General features: G+C 43.0%; 1 protein-coding gene across 1 annotated transcript; it reads left to right on the forward strand.

The window, feature by feature from the left end:
• The first annotated feature begins 15,324 nt into the window (after positions 1-15,324).
• gdf10a (growth differentiation factor 10a) lies at positions 15,325-19,708 on the forward strand. Its single transcript, XM_026190207.2, has 3 exons — positions 15,325-15,805; positions 17,341-18,494; positions 18,636-19,708. The coding sequence occupies exons 1-3, from the start codon at positions 15,562-15,564 to the stop codon at positions 18,825-18,827; spliced, it is 1,590 nt and encodes a 529-aa protein (XP_026045992.2). The 5' UTR covers positions 15,325-15,561; the 3' UTR covers positions 18,828-19,708.
• The last annotated feature ends 1,848 nt before the right edge of the window (positions 19,709-21,556 follow it).

The following is a 21,556-nucleotide window of genomic DNA, read 5'->3' on the forward strand; positions in this document are numbered from 1 at the left end:
ATGAGCAAAAACAGAGATAATGTCCCCTATCTTTGTACATCATAACCAGGCATACGCAGGGTAAATGCTCTAAAACACATTTTGGTTCTATTTGGATCAGCCACCACATTCTGTTCAAGCTGGTTGTTGTGGTCGGCCAAACAGCAGAGCTAGATCTATTTTCAAAGACTCTTCCGCTGATCTCTGCTATTAAAGCAGACACTTAGAGTACTATTTTAGAAGCAGCCCTGGAGGCCACAGCAACAGTGTTTTATTGTTGTGGATGGAGTTTTAAATTAAACAAGCCACTTTTGAGCTTCACTGAAACAATTTCAGCGAAACAAGGAGAGGCTGAGTTAATGAGGTGGATGTGGATGGATAATAATAGGAATGATATGGACTCAGAACCCGACTGGCTCAACAATGAAATAGGCCTTTTGACTCAGGAGGCATACGGAAGCACTTCAGAGAGGATCCTGCTTGGCTACAGTTTCAGTTTTCATTCCCCAAAACCATGATTATTCTTTTGAATTTCACCCCATCAAAACTGCACTCAGACCTCAAGGCACCACAGCAATCCTCCGGGTCTATGATTTGCATTTCAGGATTTATGGGAACATGTTTGAAGATCCCCAGATCAAATGCAATATTAAAACACTGAACTATCCCTCCGGCTCCACAAAAAGGAAATAATTACATAAACATAAACAATCCTAATGACATACTGAGATATGATGAGAGACGCAAAGCAGAATGATATTCTTTTACCTTGGGCGCACGAAGCGGCAAGCAAGAACGTCAATCACAACTTCACACATGCACACAAAGGGTGCCCCAAGTGGATCTGCTTTGCCAGTGACAATTTTACATAATTTTATTAGTAGTTTATTGAATGTAATTTGTCTCCCGCCATGGTCTTACAAGCTACATGCAATTTCTAGTACCCACAGTTCCTTCTTTTGACAGTTGGAGAGTGTTATTGGCTTTTCTCCTGTTTGTCTTTGCTTGTCCAGGTTTGTATTGGCAATGTGGTGACTGAAGAGAAACACAATCGGCCCCAGAGTGCTTCTCTGCTCCCTTCATTCATCCATCACATCAAGGGCTTTCTGAACGCAGAGCTCCTACAAGCAATTAATGCCACTGAGCTATAGCACTGGGTGCTGCTCCGTGTAAAAGCTGCCTTAAGGCACAGACCATAGAGGTCATGAAGCACTTCCTAAATCTTAACCATACCCTTGTAGTGGAAACAACAGCCATCAGGTGGTGTCAAGGCAATATGAAACTTGAGAAACTCCTTGAGCAGTTTTCTCCTGATGGGATATATCATTCAGGCCATGATTGCACAATAGCTTTAATTTCCTTCATACAACAGAGACATTTCTATTGTCGTCACCAGAGGTGGGAAGAAGTTCACCCAAAAGGAATGTTCTGGGTTCTTGACAAATCTCGTCTTTATACTTTTAAGCAGACATACACACAAAGGTTTTTGAGCAAACATTTTGCAAAACAGATTAACTAAAGGCTGGCATTGTGCTTCCTGTCTGGAAAACAAGACTTTATACCCCAGCTTTTCACCAAGTGTACTAACAGTAAAGAGCAGGTCAGAGCCAAGCAAAGTGTTTTTGTTGGCTCCAGTCAGAACGGGTACCATGGATGAAAGGACCCAGGATATACCATGACATGTACTTTATAATAAAAATATAAACATTTTTAAGGGAGATGGAAGACAGAGTCTACTTCATCCATTGCTCAGTGGTTCATTTTAACATTAAAATTCATGCAGGGGGTGTTTTGGGGACTGCAGTGCATAGACATATATTGGCACAAATGTAGGAGAACGTAGTTATTTGCTTCTCCCCTGAAGACCTTGCTGTTTTATACACTTTATAATGTATAAAGAACAATGAATGAAACTGAAATCTTATTTTGACTCTCCCCCTGGTGTGATTTTCTGTATTACTAACAATGTAAGAAGATGATAGCAGACCAGACTCTACATCTATTAGCCAGGCATCTCTTCACCTCATGGCTACAGGACTCCAGTGTGGTGTGGCTCCAAGCCACTGAGCTATAAAAAGAGATGAGATAATCTGGCCATGGTGAAGGTCCACTGTGGAGAGTGCATTGTCTCTGATGAAGCTAATAAAGTCCAACCATGCTGTCTGATCCTTGATTCTTGGCCCAGCTCCAGATCGGGCATACTGCTCCTGTCTCTTCACTTATCGTCTCCTCTCTGCCCCCTCTGAACTGTGACAGGAGGGCTTCCAGGAGCAGCTTTGATCACTGTCTGCCTGTCATTCAGCATTAGTCACCCCAGGATAGGGGAGTCCTCTCTGGGCCTGGGATGGACTGGAGAAGCGCTGAATGGAAGAGCCCATGGCTGGAGAACAATCGGCTCTATGTGGTACAGCAGACGTCTGGGTGTTAGGAGACGTACTCTGGTGTGTGCCACATGTCTCACCGCTGACACTGTCATGAACCAATCTGCACTCTCCTTACAGCTTTATCTCCCAAATCTGGCCCCACACCTCTATTATGCTTGTAAAATGGATGTGCTGGTGAGATCATAGCTACTGCTGACACTTACACATGGCCACTTAATTATGATTTAATTGATATTTTATGAGTTTTCCAGGACAAAACTCTTGCGAATAGTGAGGCCATGCATTTATACGCAATGCATTCAGAAGGTAAAACATACAGATCCACAGTGTTTCCACTTCCAGAAAAATTAGCTTATTTCCCATTCCATTAGGATCACTGTACTGACAGAATGTTGTTCCTGCTTGAAGTTTATTTGCTGCCAACCATGACATCAGACATCTCCGGTTAAAATCTCTCATCTGTCTTTGCCTCATGTCTGAGGTACAAGAAGGTAGAGGGGAGTATAGGAGGAAGAGTGAACATCTACAGTCGTGTTAACAAAGGAAAGCTCTATGCAACACTATGTAAATTAAGTGTTGCATTAAGAGCCCGCCCCAGCATTTCAATCAGATTAAGGTCTGGGTTTTGATCAGGGCAAACTTTACTCTTTTTAGTCTTTCTGTTGCAGATTTGCTGCTGTGCTTGAGATCATTGTCCTGTTGCATGGCCTAGTTTAGAGCGATCTTTAGCTGTGGGACAAGTGGCCTCACAATTAAATCTAGAATACTTTGACATACTGATGAGTTCATGGTCAAATTAATGGTCCTGTGGCTGGAAAACAAGCCCATCACTGCTGCAGCCCTATGCTGATGGTTGGTATGGGGTGTTTTTGCTGATAATGCACATGGCCATGTGCACATGGTCATGTACACATGGTCATGTGCATTATGGCCAGACATGTTGTCTTCAAACGACATTGTTCCAGAAGTCTTGTCGTTTTTTTCAGGTGCAATTTTGCAAATGTATCTTTTTTTTTATAGTGAAGAAGCATCCACCTAGCAACCCTTCCAAATAAGCCACACATATTCAGTCTTTTCTAATTGTGCTGTCATGAATATTAATATTTAGCATGCCATCCAAGACCTGTAGAGTCTGAGATGTAGCAGTTTCTCTGAGCATTGCACAGGCTGACGGTCTTGGGGTGAATTTTCCAGGACACAATGACAACTGCTGTGAATGTTTTCTGCTTGTGAATAATATTTCTCTGTGTGAAATGCTACACTTATATCATATTGTTTGGAAATGTCTGAGACTGATGGGCAGCAACAACTGCTTCTGTGAGATATTTGCTGGTGTCCATCTACCTTGACATTGTGTTAACACACACCTGAATGCTTCAGATCAGCAAACTGACAAAAACATCTGCTTTCTACTAATGACCTGCTGATCAAATTCATATTATTATCAGCACTTGGATGCTACCTACCCTCCTTATTCCTATGGAAGCAGGAAGGGTGCACTTAGTATTTTCCCCATGACTTCAGAGAGTCCTGTGAAATCTTTATTTTTCACATGACTGTATATGAGTTTTATTAAGGCTTCATAATAGAGTCTGAGGCTCATGAGGCCTGATAGGAGCTTTTCCTTTAAAATCCCATGGTTTGGATCCTTTCAGTCTGAATGGCAGGGTTGTGGAGCCAGTCTGTGATGATATGAGAGGTTAAACAAGAGACATAATGTGAAGACCTCATGGTCTATTGCCAAGGGATTGAAAGCAGTAATGAGCGCAATATAAATACACATAAACACACACTCACACGAGTACACGCACACAATCAGAATACACACATGCAGTGTAACATCTGACACCGCTTCCCTGCTGCTCCCACTGTGTCAGTAGGGGAAGTCTATTCATTTCAGAAAAATGCCGTGTGAATCAGAAAGACTGAACCAAGACTGAGGTTTCAGTTTACAGGCAGACTCGCTGTTAACAGCTTATGTCCACCACATCCGAAACCATTCATAAATAATATTTATATAATAATATTTAAGTCTAAGATAAGATGGATGTGTACCATCAATCATGAAGAGATGTAGGCTGCACCAAACCATAAACGTGAGGTGACATGAAATGTAAAATTTTAAGCATGCAGTTTTTAAACATCTGGAACTGAAGCCGCCAGTGTTTCATTCAAAACAACGTGAAGCATTTCATCTTTGGCTCTCTACCACTCAGAAGCAATCACATAACTAGCAGACATATCAGTTACCACCACCATTTTAGCATTTCCTGTTCAGAAGCCACATTTGAGCTTCATCCAGAAACAATCTATCACTAAGATTTATGTTGTATATGAACACACACACACATCAAAACAAAACTCACACAGAGACACACAGTAAAGTCTAAATGGGGGCAATTACTATGGGGTTCGTTTTTGTAAGTGGGATGTAATATTTTTTTTCTTTAAAAAGCTGTGTATAAACAGAGAAAAACACAGAAAATTGGAGCAAAAAAAACATAAAAAATATACAGAGAGTATAGAAGGAAAAGAAGTGAAAGGGAAGTATTATTAATAATTTGCTAATAGCTGAATAATACATAGATATCCTGTTTCCTTTGGATGATTTTATGATATGATGTTTGAATAACTCATGCTGGAGGATTTCACAATAATAATATTCTGAAGAAAGGAATCAGGAAAGTGACTTTTAGGCTTTAAACAGGACAGTAAAAGCTTCATGTCACACAGCGCAAAAGGGATATTTGGTTTATTTAACAGCATCTGTGCAGCACTCTTCCTAAAACATCTTACACACTGTGCTGGTATATGTTTCAATTAAAATGTTTCCCTGTAATCTGATGCTTGAATGTAAGCAATAATGTGGTGAAACTTGAAGGTTGTTTAAAATCTCAAAGTACAACAAAAGGCCTTCTCTCTTCTTTGAGACTGGCCACCACTGCTCTGGCCTTGACTTTACAGCAGGCTTTCAGAGAGTGTCAGCGTGCATGAGACTTGCTCTCTCACACCGTATGTTTAGTCTGTTGGCCTCTCAACCTGTAGCACCACTGGAGACAAAAGATCCCAGTGGATGAAATGTTTGGTCTCATGTCAGCGAATGCCAGAATCATGAAATCTCAAACTGATTCAACATGACTTAGAAATAGAAAAACATATTTCTTTAAAATCTCAACTCTATTCGCTTTCTCCAGTCAGTCACTTGCCACTAGGAGCTTTTTCACTTTTTAAACCCACGACCTGACATCACCAGAGCAACGGTCATGTGCAGTAAGAGCCTGAAGCACAACAGGAGGCCTAAACCCCTCTAATGGAAAATAGATACGGCAGTAATTGCTCGACAAGAGTTTTATTGGGACGTGTCACACGTTGTCTAGCTAAATGATGGAGACAGAAGCAAATTAGAGCATGGATCAATCTGACAGATCCATCAAGCTACAGAAAGGCCATGCCATCGTATTTCCAGCATATATTGTGTATCTGCTTCCTTTAGTGGGATGGAGCTTTAGGAAAACATGCTTTTTAGGAACTCCGTGCAGAAGGCATCCCAAGAGCAATTGCACAAAAACGATACATGCATTCATTATAATGTCCTGCTGAGATTTACAAGAAATATCACATTCCATGTACAGCTCCCTCTCATCGTACTGAAGAAATACATTCTTCTTGTCTCAGAGGTTAAGGAAAGCATTGTATATTGGGGGAAAATTAAATGTACTTTCCAAAATAAAGTGTCTTAGTAGAGTTTTTGACCACTATGTGCTACCAGAATAGCATCCATGCAACTTGAGATTGATTGTTGAAGTCCGTGGGGAGATGGAAGACTCTCCCAAGAGATATTCCTTCATTTAGTGTTTTGACAGAAATGATCCAAACTTTCTCATGACTGTTCAGTTGGAGACCATCAAAGCATGAAAGAGCCACAGGATCCTTACGACAGGGCTCACCACAATGGTGCCTCCATTTCATCCTGTCTCTCGCATCCTCTTCTGTCACACTAACCCTCTGCATGTCCTCCTTCACTACCTCCATAACACTCAGTGGTCTTCCTCTTTTCTTCCTGCCTGGCAGCTTCAGCATCTCTTGTTCATTATCTCTCTGCTCTGTATGTCCAAACCATCTCACCCTGAGGTGTCCCTCTGATCAAAGTCAAAGTCAAAAGTCAAAAAAACGTTATTTATCCCCAAGGGACAATTAAGATAGATAAGCTCATTTCTATTCCTATCCTACCAGGTCACTCCCATGAGCTTCCACCTCCAGCTTGGCCTCCTGTCTTCCTGTTAGTGCCACCGTCTCCAAATCATACATAATAGCAGGTCTCAGTATTCTCTTGTAAACCTTCTTGCTGCTGCCCACCCTCTACCCTGTTGACCCCCAGATATTTAAACTTATCCACCTTCACTACACCTACTCCTTGCACCTTCACCTTCATCACCACCTGCCTCCTTGTCCTTTACACAGATGTGTTCTGTCTTGCTTCTACTGACTTACATTGGATTCAGATCAATTAGATCTAAGTGCAGATCCCATTTCTGTTACATTTGAAACACTAAACCTTTTAACAGTCTTTATGATGGAAGGTCCTTTTTTATCTTGATAAAAATCAGGATAAACCAGAGGTACTTAACTTTTTCTTTTTTACACTTATAGATCATGACTGAACGAACTTAAAATACAATCTAAGAACTACATAAAAAAACTAAGTGCTTTTTGATTTGCTTTACACATAAGTTTAAGATTGCTGTAACATTAAGAAGTATGCTACAACTTACACACACCGAATTAACCCTAAATATCACTTGAACTTTGGAATAAAGCAACAAAAACACAGTGGGGTCTGCCGGACATTCCCTTCTTTGTTTGATGCAGTCACCTACCAAAGGTGCAGTCACTCAGGCCCCATTGTGAAATCCGAATAGTTAAAGGATTTAGCTAATCAATCTCACAGTGCAATTTCCTCCATCCTGGCTACAGCCCAATGGGGTTTCAAGGCAGCCTGTATAGGTCAAGGTCATGGACCTATGGGACGTGTTCAGGAAGTAGCAGCACACAGCGCAGCCTGTAATGAATATCATGGGCGTCAGAGTAAACACAACACCACCAGTCGCAGCTTAAATCACACTCTTTCTAGAATATTTTGCACTCTTGGTGTCTGAATGCAGAGCTGTTTGCTTTGCACTATGTGGAAAATAACTGGAGTTTAGACTGTGTGAATGAATACACAATGACAGCCTTGGAGAAAAAAAAGAATGGAGACAATTACTGGTGACTGGGTAATTGATATTTGCATACAAACACACACTAACAACATTATTATCATTATTATGTCTAAGCTATTAGATATTAGTTGAGATACACTTTAGGCATAGATGTTCCTAACAGTGAATAATGTGGCCATTCAGAGGTGGAAAAAGACAGAACAACGGCTGCATGTCAGACCTGGGAAAGAACATTAATCCTGCAAGAGTTTAAAACACACCACACACATTTCCATTTATTTTCCTTAATCACCGATCAGCCCTCCTGTCAAGTGGTCAGAGTCAGGTTCTGAGAAAATAGTCAGTCAGTGAGATCTTAAGCACAATACGTCTTTCTAAGCCACAGGCTGTGAAGACAGAAGTGAACCAAAGTGAATCTGAAACATGTCAATTAAACATGAAGCAATATTCCCACAGAGGTCTGGTGTATTCTAGGTTCCTTTTCCCCACACACTGTCAATATCTCAAAAGAGGTGAAATTATGAGAAGTGAAGTCCTGTCCTCCACTTTTTAAACAAGATGTCCCACTTTGGTCTCTGTATGTATGTGGCCACCTGTGAGTTCAAGAGTCTTGTATCAAAAGCAAAGAGCCAGAGGAGAAAGAAAACCCCAAAGCGCAAATCTATTTATTGAGACAAATTCAGAGCAGAAAGGGAAATATTTGGTTAGCTCGGCGGTAAACGGTCAGCAGTGCTGGGGCAGTTCGCAGTTGAAGTCGGGGGGAAACAGCCGGCTCTTTGTTTGTGGACAGAATGGTGCACTCCGTGGGGTCACTGCAGGAGGCCCAACATCACAGACACAAGGACATACAAATGATTGCCTACACATACATTCACACAGACACACACAGACACATATGCACAAACCATAACATTCTTCTGCTTCTATGAATGTTTTATTAACCATGTGAATGGGTCACAGAGGTATACCCTGTAGCATAACTACAGTCTCCATAGTCACACACATACATTACACACTCATGCTGACTCTCACTCTCATTTACATGTACTAAGCAAAGTAGATGACATTCCTCGCCTTTCGTAGCTCCCCAAGATGTGCCTTCTTCTGCCACTAGACTTCTTCACCTCATTGGAAGAAGGTTTTGTTTGCAGTGACCAAAATACAGTATATTTCTGGAAATAATCACAACCCTGGATAATCTGTAAATGTTTCTGTATGTATTAATGCATCTATAAGGCTGGCCAATAAAGCTGATACTAATAATTCATTCATATATTAATTCCAGTAAGCTATGCAATTGCAAATGTATAAAAGTTGGCACTGATTAGTCTAAATTCAGTACACAACTAGACGCTAAATATAGTTATATGCCCCATTACAACCCTTGCTTTCCTTGCAGGGGCAGTTTGAGAGTTTGGGGTTTTGCCTGGGCTTAATTGCTGATTGTCTACACCTGATGAGAGGCGGATAAAAGCCAAAGATCAGCTTGGAGGGGAGGCGCCTCTTCACGCCAGATCTCGCCACGCTCTCTTGGCTGTCATTTTTAGATGAGATCATTAAGTAATTTAAAATATAACCAATGTTTTTACAAAGTCTGGTGTTTGTCTCCACTTTACATTGTGGCTTTTGAGCCGGCTTGAAACATAAATGGGGGCTCATCCGGGATATTTTGGACTCTTTTAGCAAGCCTAAACATCAGAGGATTTTTTTTTTTTTTTTGGTTCTTTTTTGGTTTTTCTTCTTTTGTTTTTTTTGTTAAGGTATTTACTGTGACTGAGCAAACTCTCTTTAGTGCGTTTTAGCTGGGTTGTTGTGCTGCCCTTCCATCGAAGCACATTGTTATTTTGCTTTGCTGTAATTTGTTACAGTTTAGTGTGTTTGGTGGCAGTCCATGGCAGTAAGTGAGTGGCGTTTAGCCACACTTGTTGTGATCACTTTGTGCTCCAGTTGGTCTTTTTTGGTCACAGATGGATGGATGGATAACAAGGTTAGCATGGTGGACATTTCATATTTGATGATTTAATGTCAATGGCTTCTGTAGTAGTGCAATGTATAAGGCACAACAGCAGAGCAACTCCTCAGGTGACTGAGAATGTCAGTGAAGGACATACACTATATTGTCAAAACAGATTGAATTAAAGAAAAAAAAATAAGACTAGTTTGTTTCCTTTATTGAAGTTTGTGGCTGTAGTAACTTGTCATTTCATCCCTTTAGACTGAATCATTAATAAATTAATGTCAAGATATAACAAAATAATGAATTATGATCAGTTCATCCTTAAGTCAAAGAGAACATTTGGTCCAAGTGTGAAGAAATTCACCAGAGGTTCATGGGATATTGTGTTCATTAGAATAGGAGATATGGGCTAACATACAACCTGAAAATATAATAACACAGGCACGAAATTTAAAAGAAAAAAAAACTTATATGGATAGATACTGAAGCGTTTAAACAAAATTGTTGAATATATTTCTGAAATGTTTTCTTTAAAACATTCAAATGGAGAATATCAATACCATGTCAAGCCTAAAAACATGCAACACACAAATATTAGCCATAAACTAACCATTCTTTATTAATTTTAGTGTAAGACATGACATTTAACCCGCCCATCAAAAATATATAAACATCACTTTGTGGGGTTTTTTGAGAAACCAAAACATCAGTACTAGAGGATGACTAGCATATAGTTGATCCCTAACAAATTCCCCATGCTGATGCACAAACATCCATTAGACCCACAGTGTTATTCTCTGGAACCAGAAACTCTCACCCAACATGCAAAGGTGCTAAACTAGGAGCACTTCCAGATACACCATCAGTCCATGCACCACACACAGACTCAGACACACACAAGCATGTTAATTCCTCACACTCTTCCATTCCCCCACAGAGAGTAGAGCACAAGTTCTGTTTGGTTTGGACGGCCCTACGAGTGGACCTCCATGTTGAACAAACTATAACACACCGTGGCCCTGTAACACAGCCTGAGTGGGGCTTCACAGTTCAGTGCTGCTGCAGAGATCAGTAGACAGTAACAACTTTCGCTCCAGACCTGGATTATAAAACTAGTCTAGTCTAGTAGCTTTGAATCAGTGCATCTACGAATTTTTTTACAAAAGTTTTGACAAAAATCCAGATTATACATAAAGTATTTGGCAATTTCTAATAATGTTTGCATGTTTTGGAGTTTGGAATCCATCCATCCATCCATTTTCATCCGCTTTGTCCGGGGCCGGGTCGCGGGGGCAGCAGCCTAAGCAAAGAGGCCCAGACCTCCCTCTCCCCAGCCACCTCCTCCAGCTTATCCGGGGGAATACCAAGGCGTTCCCAGGCCAGCCGAGAGATATAATCTCTCCAGCGTGTCCGGGGTCTGCCCCGGGGCCTCCTCCCGGTGGGACATGCCTGGAACACCTCACCCAGGAGGCGCCCAGGGGGCATCCTTGTCAGATGCCCGAACCACCTCAGCTGGCTCCTTTCGATGTGGAGCAGCAGCTGCTCTACTCTGAGCCCCTCCCGGATGGCCGAACTTCTCACCCTATCTCTAAGGGAGAGGCCAGCCACCCTTCGGAGGAAGCTCATTTCTGCCGCTTGTATCCGCGATCTCGTTCTTTCGGTCACTACCCACAGCTCGTGGCCATAGGTGAGGGTAGGGATGTAGATCGACCGGTAAATTGAGAGCTTCGCTTTTACACTCAGCTCCCTCTTCACCACGACGGACCGGTGCAGCGTCCGCATTACTGCAGCTGCAGCCCCAATCCGTCTGTCGATCTCCGGCTCCCTTCTCCCATCACTCGCGAACAAGACCCCGAGATACTTGAACTCCTCCACTTGGGGCAGGAACTCATCCCCGACCCGGAGTGGGCACTCCACCCTTTTCCGGCCTCAGATTTGGAGGTGCTTCACACTCGGCTGCGAACCGCTCCAGTGCGAGCTGGAGGCCCTCACCCGATGAAGCCAACAGAACCACATCATCTGCAAAAATCAGAGATGAGATTCTGAGGCCACCAAAGCGAAAGCCCTCCGCCACTTGGCTGCGCCTAGAAATCCTGTCCATAAAAATTATGAACAGAACCGGAGACAAAGGGCAGCCCTGGCGGAGCCCATCACCCACCGGGAACGAGTCTGACTTATTGCCGGCAATGCGAACCAAGCTCTTGCAACGGTTGTATAGGGATTGAATGGCCCGTAGCAATGGGCCAGACACCCCATATTCCCGCAACACCTCCCACAGGACACCCCGAGGGACACGGTCGAATGCCTTCTCCAAGTCCACAAAACACATGTAGACTGGTTGGGCAAACTCCCATGCACCCTCAAGTATCCTGGAGAGGATAAAGAGCTGGTCCAGTGTTCCGCGACCAGGACGAAAACCGCATTGTTCCTCCTGTATCCGAGGTTCGACTAACGGACGAACTCTCCTTTCCAGCACCCTGGCATAGACTTTCTCAGGGAGGCTGAGGAGTGTGATCCCCCTGTAGTTGGAACACACCCTCCGGTCCCCTTTCTTGAAGATGGGGACCACCACCCCGGTCTGCCAGTCCACAGGTACTGCCCCTGATCTCCACGCAACATTGCAGACTTCAATGCTCACGTGGGTAACGACAGCGAGACCTGGAGGGGCGTGATTGGGAGGAACGGCCTCCCTGATCTGAACCCAAGCGGTGCTCTGTTATTGGACTTCTGTGCTAATCACAGTTTGGCCATAACGAACACCCTGTTCGAACATAAGAGTGTCCATAAGTGCACGTGGCACCAGGATGCTCTAGGCCGTAGGTCGATGATTGATTTTGTAATCGTATCACCAGACCTGCGACCATATGTTCTGGACACTCGGGTAAAGAGAGGGGCTGAGCTGTCAACTGATCACCACCTGGTGGTGAGTTGGATCAGGTGGCGGGGGAAGACGCTGGACAGACCTGGTGCACCTAAACGCGTAGTGAGGGTGTGCTGGGAACGTCTAGCAGAGGCCCCAGTCCGCAAGATCTTCAACGCACACCTCCGGCAGAGCTTCAACAGCATTCCGAGGGAGACTGGGGACATTGAGTCCGAATGGACCATGTTCAGCGTCTCCATTGCCGAAGCTGCTGCATTGAGCTGCGGCCGCAAGGTGGTTGGTGCCTGCCGTGGTGGTAATCCCCGAACCAAATGCTGGACACCAGAGGTGAAGGGAGCCACCAGGCTGAAGAAGGAGTCCTATCGGGCTTGGTTAGCCTGTGGGACTCCGGAGGCAGCCGACAGGTATCGACAGGCCAAGCGGAATGCGGCTCGGGCAGTGGCTGAAGCAAAAACTCGGGTGTGGGAGGAGTTCGGAGAGGCCATGGAAAAAGACTTTCGGGCTGCCTCGAAGAGATTCTGGCAAACCGTCAGACGTCTCAGGAGGGGAAAGCGGTGCTCTACCTGCACTGTGTATAGTGCTGGCGGAGCGCTGCTGACGTCGACTGAGAAAATTGTCAGGCGGTGGAAGGAATACTTCGAGGACCTCCTTAATCCCACTGACACGTCTTCCGAGGAGGAAGCAGAGTCTGGGGATGAGGGGAATGACCCGCCAATTTCCGGGGGCGAGGTCACTGAGGCAGTTAAACAACTCCTTGGTGGCAGAGCCCCTGGTGTTGATGAGGTCCGCCCCGAGTTCCTGAAGGCTCTGGAGTTTGGAATCCCTCTGATAAAATACAATTAAATGATCAATAATAGGAGATGCAGGGATGTCTTCACTCTGCCATGACAGTGCAGTGATGCATGCTGTGTGTTGGTTTCTGCAGTTTTACTTGTGTTTTTAACGCTACTTCTGGTTTTAAGGTCACTTCACTGCATATCACTGCAGCACACTTATCCTGATAAAGGCTGTTATGCATGTAAGTTGGTTATATTTATTAAAATCAAAATGTGTGAATTCTGATCTCAGTGTGAGTCTGACTACTCGCATATGTGGGGTTGAACAGTTAGTTTTAGATTATGGCGGTTTCTCTGTGGGGGTTTTCTCACATAGCAAGGCTGTTGTCCTCATAGTCATGATGGAGAGAGCAGCATTAATGTAATGCCCAACATTAATCTCACACTGCCCTACATATTCAGCGTTAGAGTTCACAGCCATTTCATGTTGTCTTCCTCACACGTAAACTTAGATTGGGCTGGGTTTTTTTTCTCCACGGGATCATTTATTTTGAACCTAACGCCCTTTTTCCACATATCACTTTCCGTCTCTCTCTGTGTTATTTTCAAGATGTTAACGTGTTTCAGTAGGAATAACTGTATTTTGTCTCAAGCCACTCATTTTGTCTTAAATGCAAAAGATCTCTTTGTTTATAACCATGTGGTGGTTTAAATTATAGCAACAAGACACTCCCATTTTGTCATAATGAAAGAAGTGTTTAATGGCTTGTTAATAACAGGGAAAGACAGTTTGCAGTTAGGCAACTTTTTTCTAATGATATAACTTCCAAAGAAGCAATAGCATATTGTTCAGTTTGTTTGCGTAGCCATGAGTTTTGATTTATAGAGTGGTCATTCATAAAACGTCTCTTTTAAATCCTCACTGGATTTCTCACAGTTCTTATTTTTTAAAGATGACATTTTAAAATGAGTTTTCTTGCAATCAGATAAATGACCACAGCCATTTATCATGTTTTGTTTTTTAACTCAACATGGTATGAAGAGAGACAAAGCATTCATGTATCTGTGTGCTATGACAAAAGTCTAAAGCACGCCACATCCAACAGAATGCTCCTCTGCTATCACACTAATATGTATGAACACACACACACACATTTCAAGAAAATCATGAGAAGGGTCCAACTTTAGGACCTATTGCTTCTATGTAACATATTGAAAAAGAGTATCCTGTGGGGCCCTTGGGGGCCAGAAAGGTACTAAGTAGCTCTCTCTACGTGTTATCGTGCACGCTTTTGTGTGTGTGTGTGTTTGTGTGTGTTTTTGCGTGTGTGGAGAATAACCCGAGAGGCCCAGCTAGTTACAGCCTCTCTGCTGGAGACCACCACTTCCACAAAACAAGCATTGTTGGTACAGAACTCCAGACAGTGGAGACACACACTGGAAATAGCTTGTATGCACACATGCACACACACAAAATAAAAAAAATACATACACAGCAGAGAGAGGACTTTGCTGAGTTTAGATCCACCAACCCCAGCAGAGGCCATGTTCTGTTTGCCATGAATAAAATCACAGTAAGTCCTTCAAAAGAGTTTCATCTCACAGTCTTTCACTACCAACTCTCTCTCTCTCTCTCTCGCACACGGAGAAAAACAGCACACAGCATAAAATGTGGATCACTGTCCTAACAATAGCCCTTGGGTGGTTGGTCAGACTATTATTGTAGGTATTTCTATGCTAATTATGTGTGACTGAGAGCGTGTCAAAAGCAGTTACTGGAAATAATTTGGTGAGCTGGAAATTGTGAGGTGGAATTACTTTGCCCACAAATAGAAAAAACACAGTTTGTTGAGTTTGCTAAACAACTGAGTTCAAGTTTACTCCTGAAACTTGATCTGTGTTTGTGTTTCACTAATGCAAAAGAGCATAAGGACATCATCAACAACAACACCATCAGAGTCTGTGTGTGCGTGCGCGCGTGTGGGGGAGGAGGAGGGGGGGGGGGGGGGTGAACATCATGACCTCCACTTCTGGCTCCGCGCTCTGCCGAGTATTCGTTGGCTCACATGAGTATACGTCAGCGCCTCTCACCGCTCCGGTATAACCCCCTCAAGCCTCTGGCGCTCACAGAGACTCAAGTGTAAAAGTAGCAGCTCTAACTGTTGCCACGGACTAAAACATTCAGCATCCAGGTCCTGCACAGCTGACAGAGAAGAGAGAGACGCGCTGGTGAAAGTGAGAGGAGAGGTGCAGCATTTGCGCACTGCTTTTCTAGTCTGGATTGCTTTGGCGCGACTTTGGATAGTTTTGCCTCTTGGACTTTTTGGGGGTTTTTTTTAAATTTTGCCTTCATTTCAACACTGAAATGGCAGCTCTCGGCACGAGTTCCTCGCACCTGTTCCTGGTGATGTTTAACTGTTTCCTGGGCGCAGCATCGTTTAGGACAGTAACCGAAGATGGCAATTTCCTCCAGCCCTCGTCGAATCAGTTCTCGGATGACCTGGGGGAGGAAGTGGTCTCTCAGCACATGTACAGGTTGTACGAGAAATACAACAAGGAAAACCGCCTGAAAGAGGGAAACACCGTTAGGAGTTTCAGAGCTAGCCAAGGTGTGTGAAAATAACAGCGTTCAATCTATAGCCTTAATCAGAAGAGCTCCAAAAGCTTTCATTTATATTTAATAATGGAATCAAAAATTTAAAAAAATAAAATAAAGGTGTGGGTTATTCTTGGAACTCTAATCCAACACAAACATATAAATGTGTTGGGAGAAGTGTCTGATCCTCACCATTAGAAGTGCAAACACTCTGGGGTTGCGTGTCTCGTCCAGATGCTTTAAATAGGTGCGATTGTTTTGGAACAGTCTGAGAATGTATTTAAATGATTTTGGGACACTGCGGGCACGCTGTGTTTGTGGTAGCAGCTGTGCCCCTTGTGCGCACAGTCTGATCAATTACCCCAGACAGACGCGCAAGAATGCACGTGATTCCCTGCGTGCAGTGTCCGGTAAAATATATCACAGTGAAACCTAAGGGACAGTCGGCCTCTGCGGTTAATACAGGACAAGAGTAACGTCCTGGAGTCGAGAGAATTAAAGCACAGTCGTCCCTCTCTGTCTGCTGTTTTTATAAACACAATTCACAGGCACGTACATCCTACATAGCTCTCAGATAACATATCATAACACTAGTGTATTTTTACTGCAAAAGCTTGGTGTAACCCAAGCAGAGATGTAGGAGGTTTTTTTTTTTTTTTTTTTGCAACAATGTAATATCTGTTAAAACAGTTGATTATGTCTTGGTGTCTGGGTAGACACTGCAGGCTGTATTAAACTTAAGGGGAAGCTTTAAGAGAAACTGAGGTAAGCATTTCCATATGCAGGCGATTCCAGGGTAATGTATATCTTTTGAGTCAGTCTATACTTCCGCTGAACTCTTACACAATGAACAATAACTCTGCTGTTGAAGTAAATGTTCATCATGAATATGTAGCTCTCTGTTCCCCGCCGCCCCCTCCACCCCTCCACCTCTGCCAGCCAGATCCGCGGAGTCTGGTTCCTCTTAAGGGCACCTTCTGAAATCCTACCAAGCAATGAAGTTGTGCACCAGACACTGAGCTCAGTCATGTAACACAACAGTTTAAAGAGAGGTGTTTAATTGTCCCACATTTCTTTTAGATTTTACCACAGATACGGGCTTTCGCTGTAATATGTTAACCATTTTCCAAATGCCTTTCCTTTTCATGTGGGAATTCATTAATGTTCGTTTCCATCGGAGTCAATCAAACTTTATCTAGATTATCACTTAAAGCTCAAATGCCTGAGTTCAAATAAGGTTCAGTTCCTGTTGCCATTGCCTGTGCTGGCAGATGTTTCTATTTTCTAATCACAGTATATGTACTGTCCCAAAAGTCAAACATCCAGAAAGTCAGACTAATTTAGGCTAAATTATCCACTCCAAAAAACAGCACTCAAAAGCTTAAGAGTGATTTAAAAAAAAAAAATAAAACTGCAAAACTGTTTCTGAGTAAATCTGCAAAAAGCATTTCTGGATTTTAAGACGGTGAAATGGAATAAAACAAAAGTTTGCAGAGTGCTTTTCACCTGCCTGCCTCACACTGACTGGCTGATTGATTATTTTTGCAGGTTCTGCTGACCACAGGATGATGTACCGACTAAACCTTACAACCCTCCAGGACTCAGAGGTCATCCTCTCTGCCACATTCCACTTCCTGCTGAACAGACACTCGTATCAAAAACCCTGGTTCTGTAAACGCTTCAAGAGCTCAACCTGCCGCTCCTCAGCCGTGCACCCTTCTCTGTCTATCAGCTTGCTCCTTTATTCCTTCTCCTCTGGGTCAGAGGTCAGATCTGGGTCAATGGGGTCATTTCTAGGCAATGTAACCTTCCACCCCCACAGGAGAGGGGTGTGGCAGATGAAAGATGTGACCCAGGTCATTAAGGAGGCGCGGGACAGGGGTCATCTGTTGGTGTCAATTGAACTGGAGTTAAGGCAACAGTTCAGGACGAAACCAGAGGAGATCCTCTCTGCTGGCAGTATGCCCTACCTGTTACTGTATGCAAATGACCAAGCCTTAGACGAGCCCAATAGTGTGGCTGCAAGCCTACAGAGATATGACCCGTTTAACGAGGGAGGAGAGCCCTCATATTCCTCTCAGCTCCTGCACAGACCTAACTCCTCACCAGAGGTGAAAGGACGCGTGAGAAGGGAAGCAAATCTGCTCTCTGACCCCATCCAGAACAATGAGCTGCCCGAGGTTGACTACAGACCTGATTCATACAGGAAAGATGACCTTTGGAAGAGCACATGGTACCTGACACTCAAACACAAGACTAAACCAGGAAGGAAGGAAAAGAAGAGGAAGAGCGAGGAGGAAAAAGATGTGGAGCAAGTTAGAAAAGCGCATGAATCTCAGGTTTTGAAAGATGGAGAAAGAACATCACAGGGCATCAAAACCAATGATTCAACTGTGGAAAATCTCAAAGATAGCCACAAACTGACTGTCAGTGATGGGCAAATGCATGAGAGGAGAAATGAGGGAAAAGATGGAAAGAAGCACAAGGGAAGCACAAATACACTGTCACCTGTTCTGAGGTTTGATGAACAAACAATGCGCAAAGCCAGGAGGCGGCAGTGGAGTAACACCCAGCACAAAGGCTGTTCGAGGAGGAACCTCAGAGTGGATTTCACAGATATTGGCTGGAATGAGTGGGTCATAGCACCCAAAGCCTTTGATGCTTACTATTGTGCTGGCACATGTGGCTTTCCCATGCCCAAGGTAGGAGCACAATCATCCAAGCCGTGTTATGTAGGTTCTTTTGGTTCACGTGAGCTACACTGATAACCTTAATGTGCACTTTCTAATCTCTCGTATTTATTTTCTCATTTGCATGTTTCTCCTTCACTCAAACTTTTCCAGGTGGTGAAGCCAACTAACCATGCCACCATTCAGAGCATAGTCCGGGCAGTTGGAATTATCCCTGGGATTCCTGAGCCCTGCTGCGTACCAGAAAATATGAGTCCCCTGGCTGTGCTCTACCAGGATGAATCCAGAAACCCAGTGCTCAAGGTTTATCCTAACATGACTGTCCAGTCCTGCTCCTGCAGATAAAAAAGAGCTGGAAACAGATTGAAGAGAAACAGAAAAACTGGACTAACATGGACACAACCATACCTCTGTTAAGCGGTTTCCTGATATTGAAAAACAGAGTCACTTTGGCTGTCATTATTCCTAGAGGAACATAGGCTATAGTGAAATTACTTCCATCTCTTCTGTCCCGGGGCAGCAGAGTTGAAGAGACACATTGTCTGGCATCTGCGCCCGCAAGAGGAACAGAGTCACACATGTAAAGTTGATGCTCCACATGTGTAACAGAAAAGAAATACATAAAAAGCCCAGTAGTTTTCATTCTGTTTGAAATAATATTGATGTTTCATGGACAGAAATATTTAAGGGATTTTTTTTGTTGTTTTTAATGGCAGAATGTACTTATTTTTCAAACAGCTCACAGTGAGTTTGTGTTCACGTTTTCTTTGGATGCAAAGACTTTAAGTAAGAGACTGTTACTGTGTCATCAGGCAGCTTATGCGAAAACATACAAACAGTGGAGATGATGAAAAATGTATGCATTTTTACATACTCTGTATAGCTGTTCCTACTTTTAAACTAATCACGCCACATTGTACATATATGTGACGTTGCAAGATATTGTACTTTATTGCTCTTTATATCTTAAAAAGGAAGTATCCAATGAACTGTGGAGAGCATCTGGAATTCATTTGCACCCACCCGCCCCCTCATAACACTTCAAGAATGTTATAATGAAACCAGAAATATTTTTCTATTTTAAATGTGAAACTTGGTTTAAAAAAAAAGATAATTTCTCATGGTTAGATTATATGTATGATTAGATGAGATTGTACATGTGTATTGTTTAAATTATGAAAAAGTAGCATTCTATAAGTTAGAATAAAGACATAATTTAATCCAAATGCTCTTGCTGGAACATTATTGTTTCACACAGTTTGTTATTCTTGGACATTATCGTGCGTAATGCTTGATTCGTCAGGGTGAACTTTTCTGTCAAAACAATCCTAAAAGGGCACCGCTGTTTCAAAATAGCCGAGCACAAAAGCAGGAAGGTTCCACTCAAAGATAGCCGACATTCCCCGAGAGCCCCCTTGAACCCATTATTACACCTCACCAAAGGCTCATGCGTCTGTTGTTCTTCAAATAATGTGACTGATGCGGCCGCCGCGGGTTAATGGTTGATGGAGGAAGCAGGCAAGCGCATATTAGGACGTCAGACACTTGAAATTCAAAACCCGCTGCACTTCCTCTCTTCTATCCATGTTCAGAAGCAGAGTGCTTCCAAGTAAATGGTTTTCTTTTCTTCAGATTTATTTTTGTTCTTTTTAAACAGATGGCCACAGATAGATGATCTCAACCACTTCAGTTCAACTGCTTGTCGCTTTTATTCAGGAGGAAGCTGACCCATGTGGTGCCAAAACAGTGTGTCAAACTGACACTGAAATGACAGAGGGAACCATTTAATTATTAACTCATTACTCTGTGGCTACATTGCCTTGAGTCTCAAAAGTTGGCAGTTTCCACATCTGCTCTCAACCACAAGTGGCTTTGAAGTTTTCTGCGACTGGACAGCAATTTTGTCTCAGAGGCAGAGAAATTTTGGGGAAAGGGGACGCGAGTCCGAACCCTTGTGCTGCATGTAACTGGAGCTATAATAAGTGTGCCATCCCTCCTTCCAGCATGGCTTTTTCCATTGTAAGCTTTTCCCTTTTCCATCCAAGAGTATTCACCCATTTTGGGAAGGTTCTATTGTCTTAAAGCAATGAATCAGAACAAGTTCATGTGGCTTTTTTGACAGTGATCAGCAGGAGAAGATCCTTTAATGTTAAAGTAAAACAAGATATTCCCAAATAAGACAGGCTCATTAAAATCTGTACCAACAGATACAATAGACAGCGATGCGTCTTTTATAAAAGATTGTGAATATTTTTACTCACATGCATTTTATGTTTGTGTCTGCTCTTTTTAGAGCACCCTGTAGAAGCAGCTGAACATTTCCTTTTAGCCAATAAAAAAGGTGGAGGTCTGTGGTACGATGAAACTTGAAAATACAAAGTGTAGCTCTGTTTTACTGAAATTTGAAAAGACGAGATGACAAGAAACACAAAAAGATTATCTTTAAATCCACGTTTGAAGACGTCGGCGTGTGACACAGGAGGGGAGGGAGAGATGCCTGACGTACAAAAGCGTGATTCAGTTTTCTCCACACAAGTGGAAATGTTCAGTAACTGCAAAACCATGTTACGATTTACAGCGCCTAACCACCTTTTAAATTAGGATGATGACTGTAATTAGGGCTTATATAAATCATGCTTACATTAATAGAAGTTGTAGCTTTAAAATAGGCTGGCTTTAATGTAATGAACAAATTCAATTTTTTTTTTTTTGTTCCTCCCCACCAAATTTCTTAACTGATCCCATTTACAGTCTGGACCTACAGTCTGCTATTAGAAAGTGAACCCCATGTCAACCGCAATCATGGTCACAGGAGAGTACTTACAATGGTCAATTCCAACCAAGAAAACCACAGTAGTCTAGGCTCACGTTCAGAGCGCAAAATGCCTAAAAGCCTAAATGAAACGAGGCGAGCAGGGGACCAAGAACAATATTTGTTTTTCCATATGATGACTGTTCAATTAAAGGAGACCAATACAGCCATTATTAGACAACAGAGGATTTTCTGTGTCTGGGCTGAAATAGCTCTTTCCTCACGTGGTTACTGAGTTCAGAGAAGCAATAGTGCTGTTTAT

Source organism: Astatotilapia calliptera, chromosome 13 (genome assembly GCF_964374335.1).
Source record: "Astatotilapia calliptera chromosome 13, fAstCal68.1, whole genome shotgun sequence".
NCBI lineage: Eukaryota > Metazoa > Chordata > Actinopteri > Cichliformes > Cichlidae > Astatotilapia > Astatotilapia calliptera.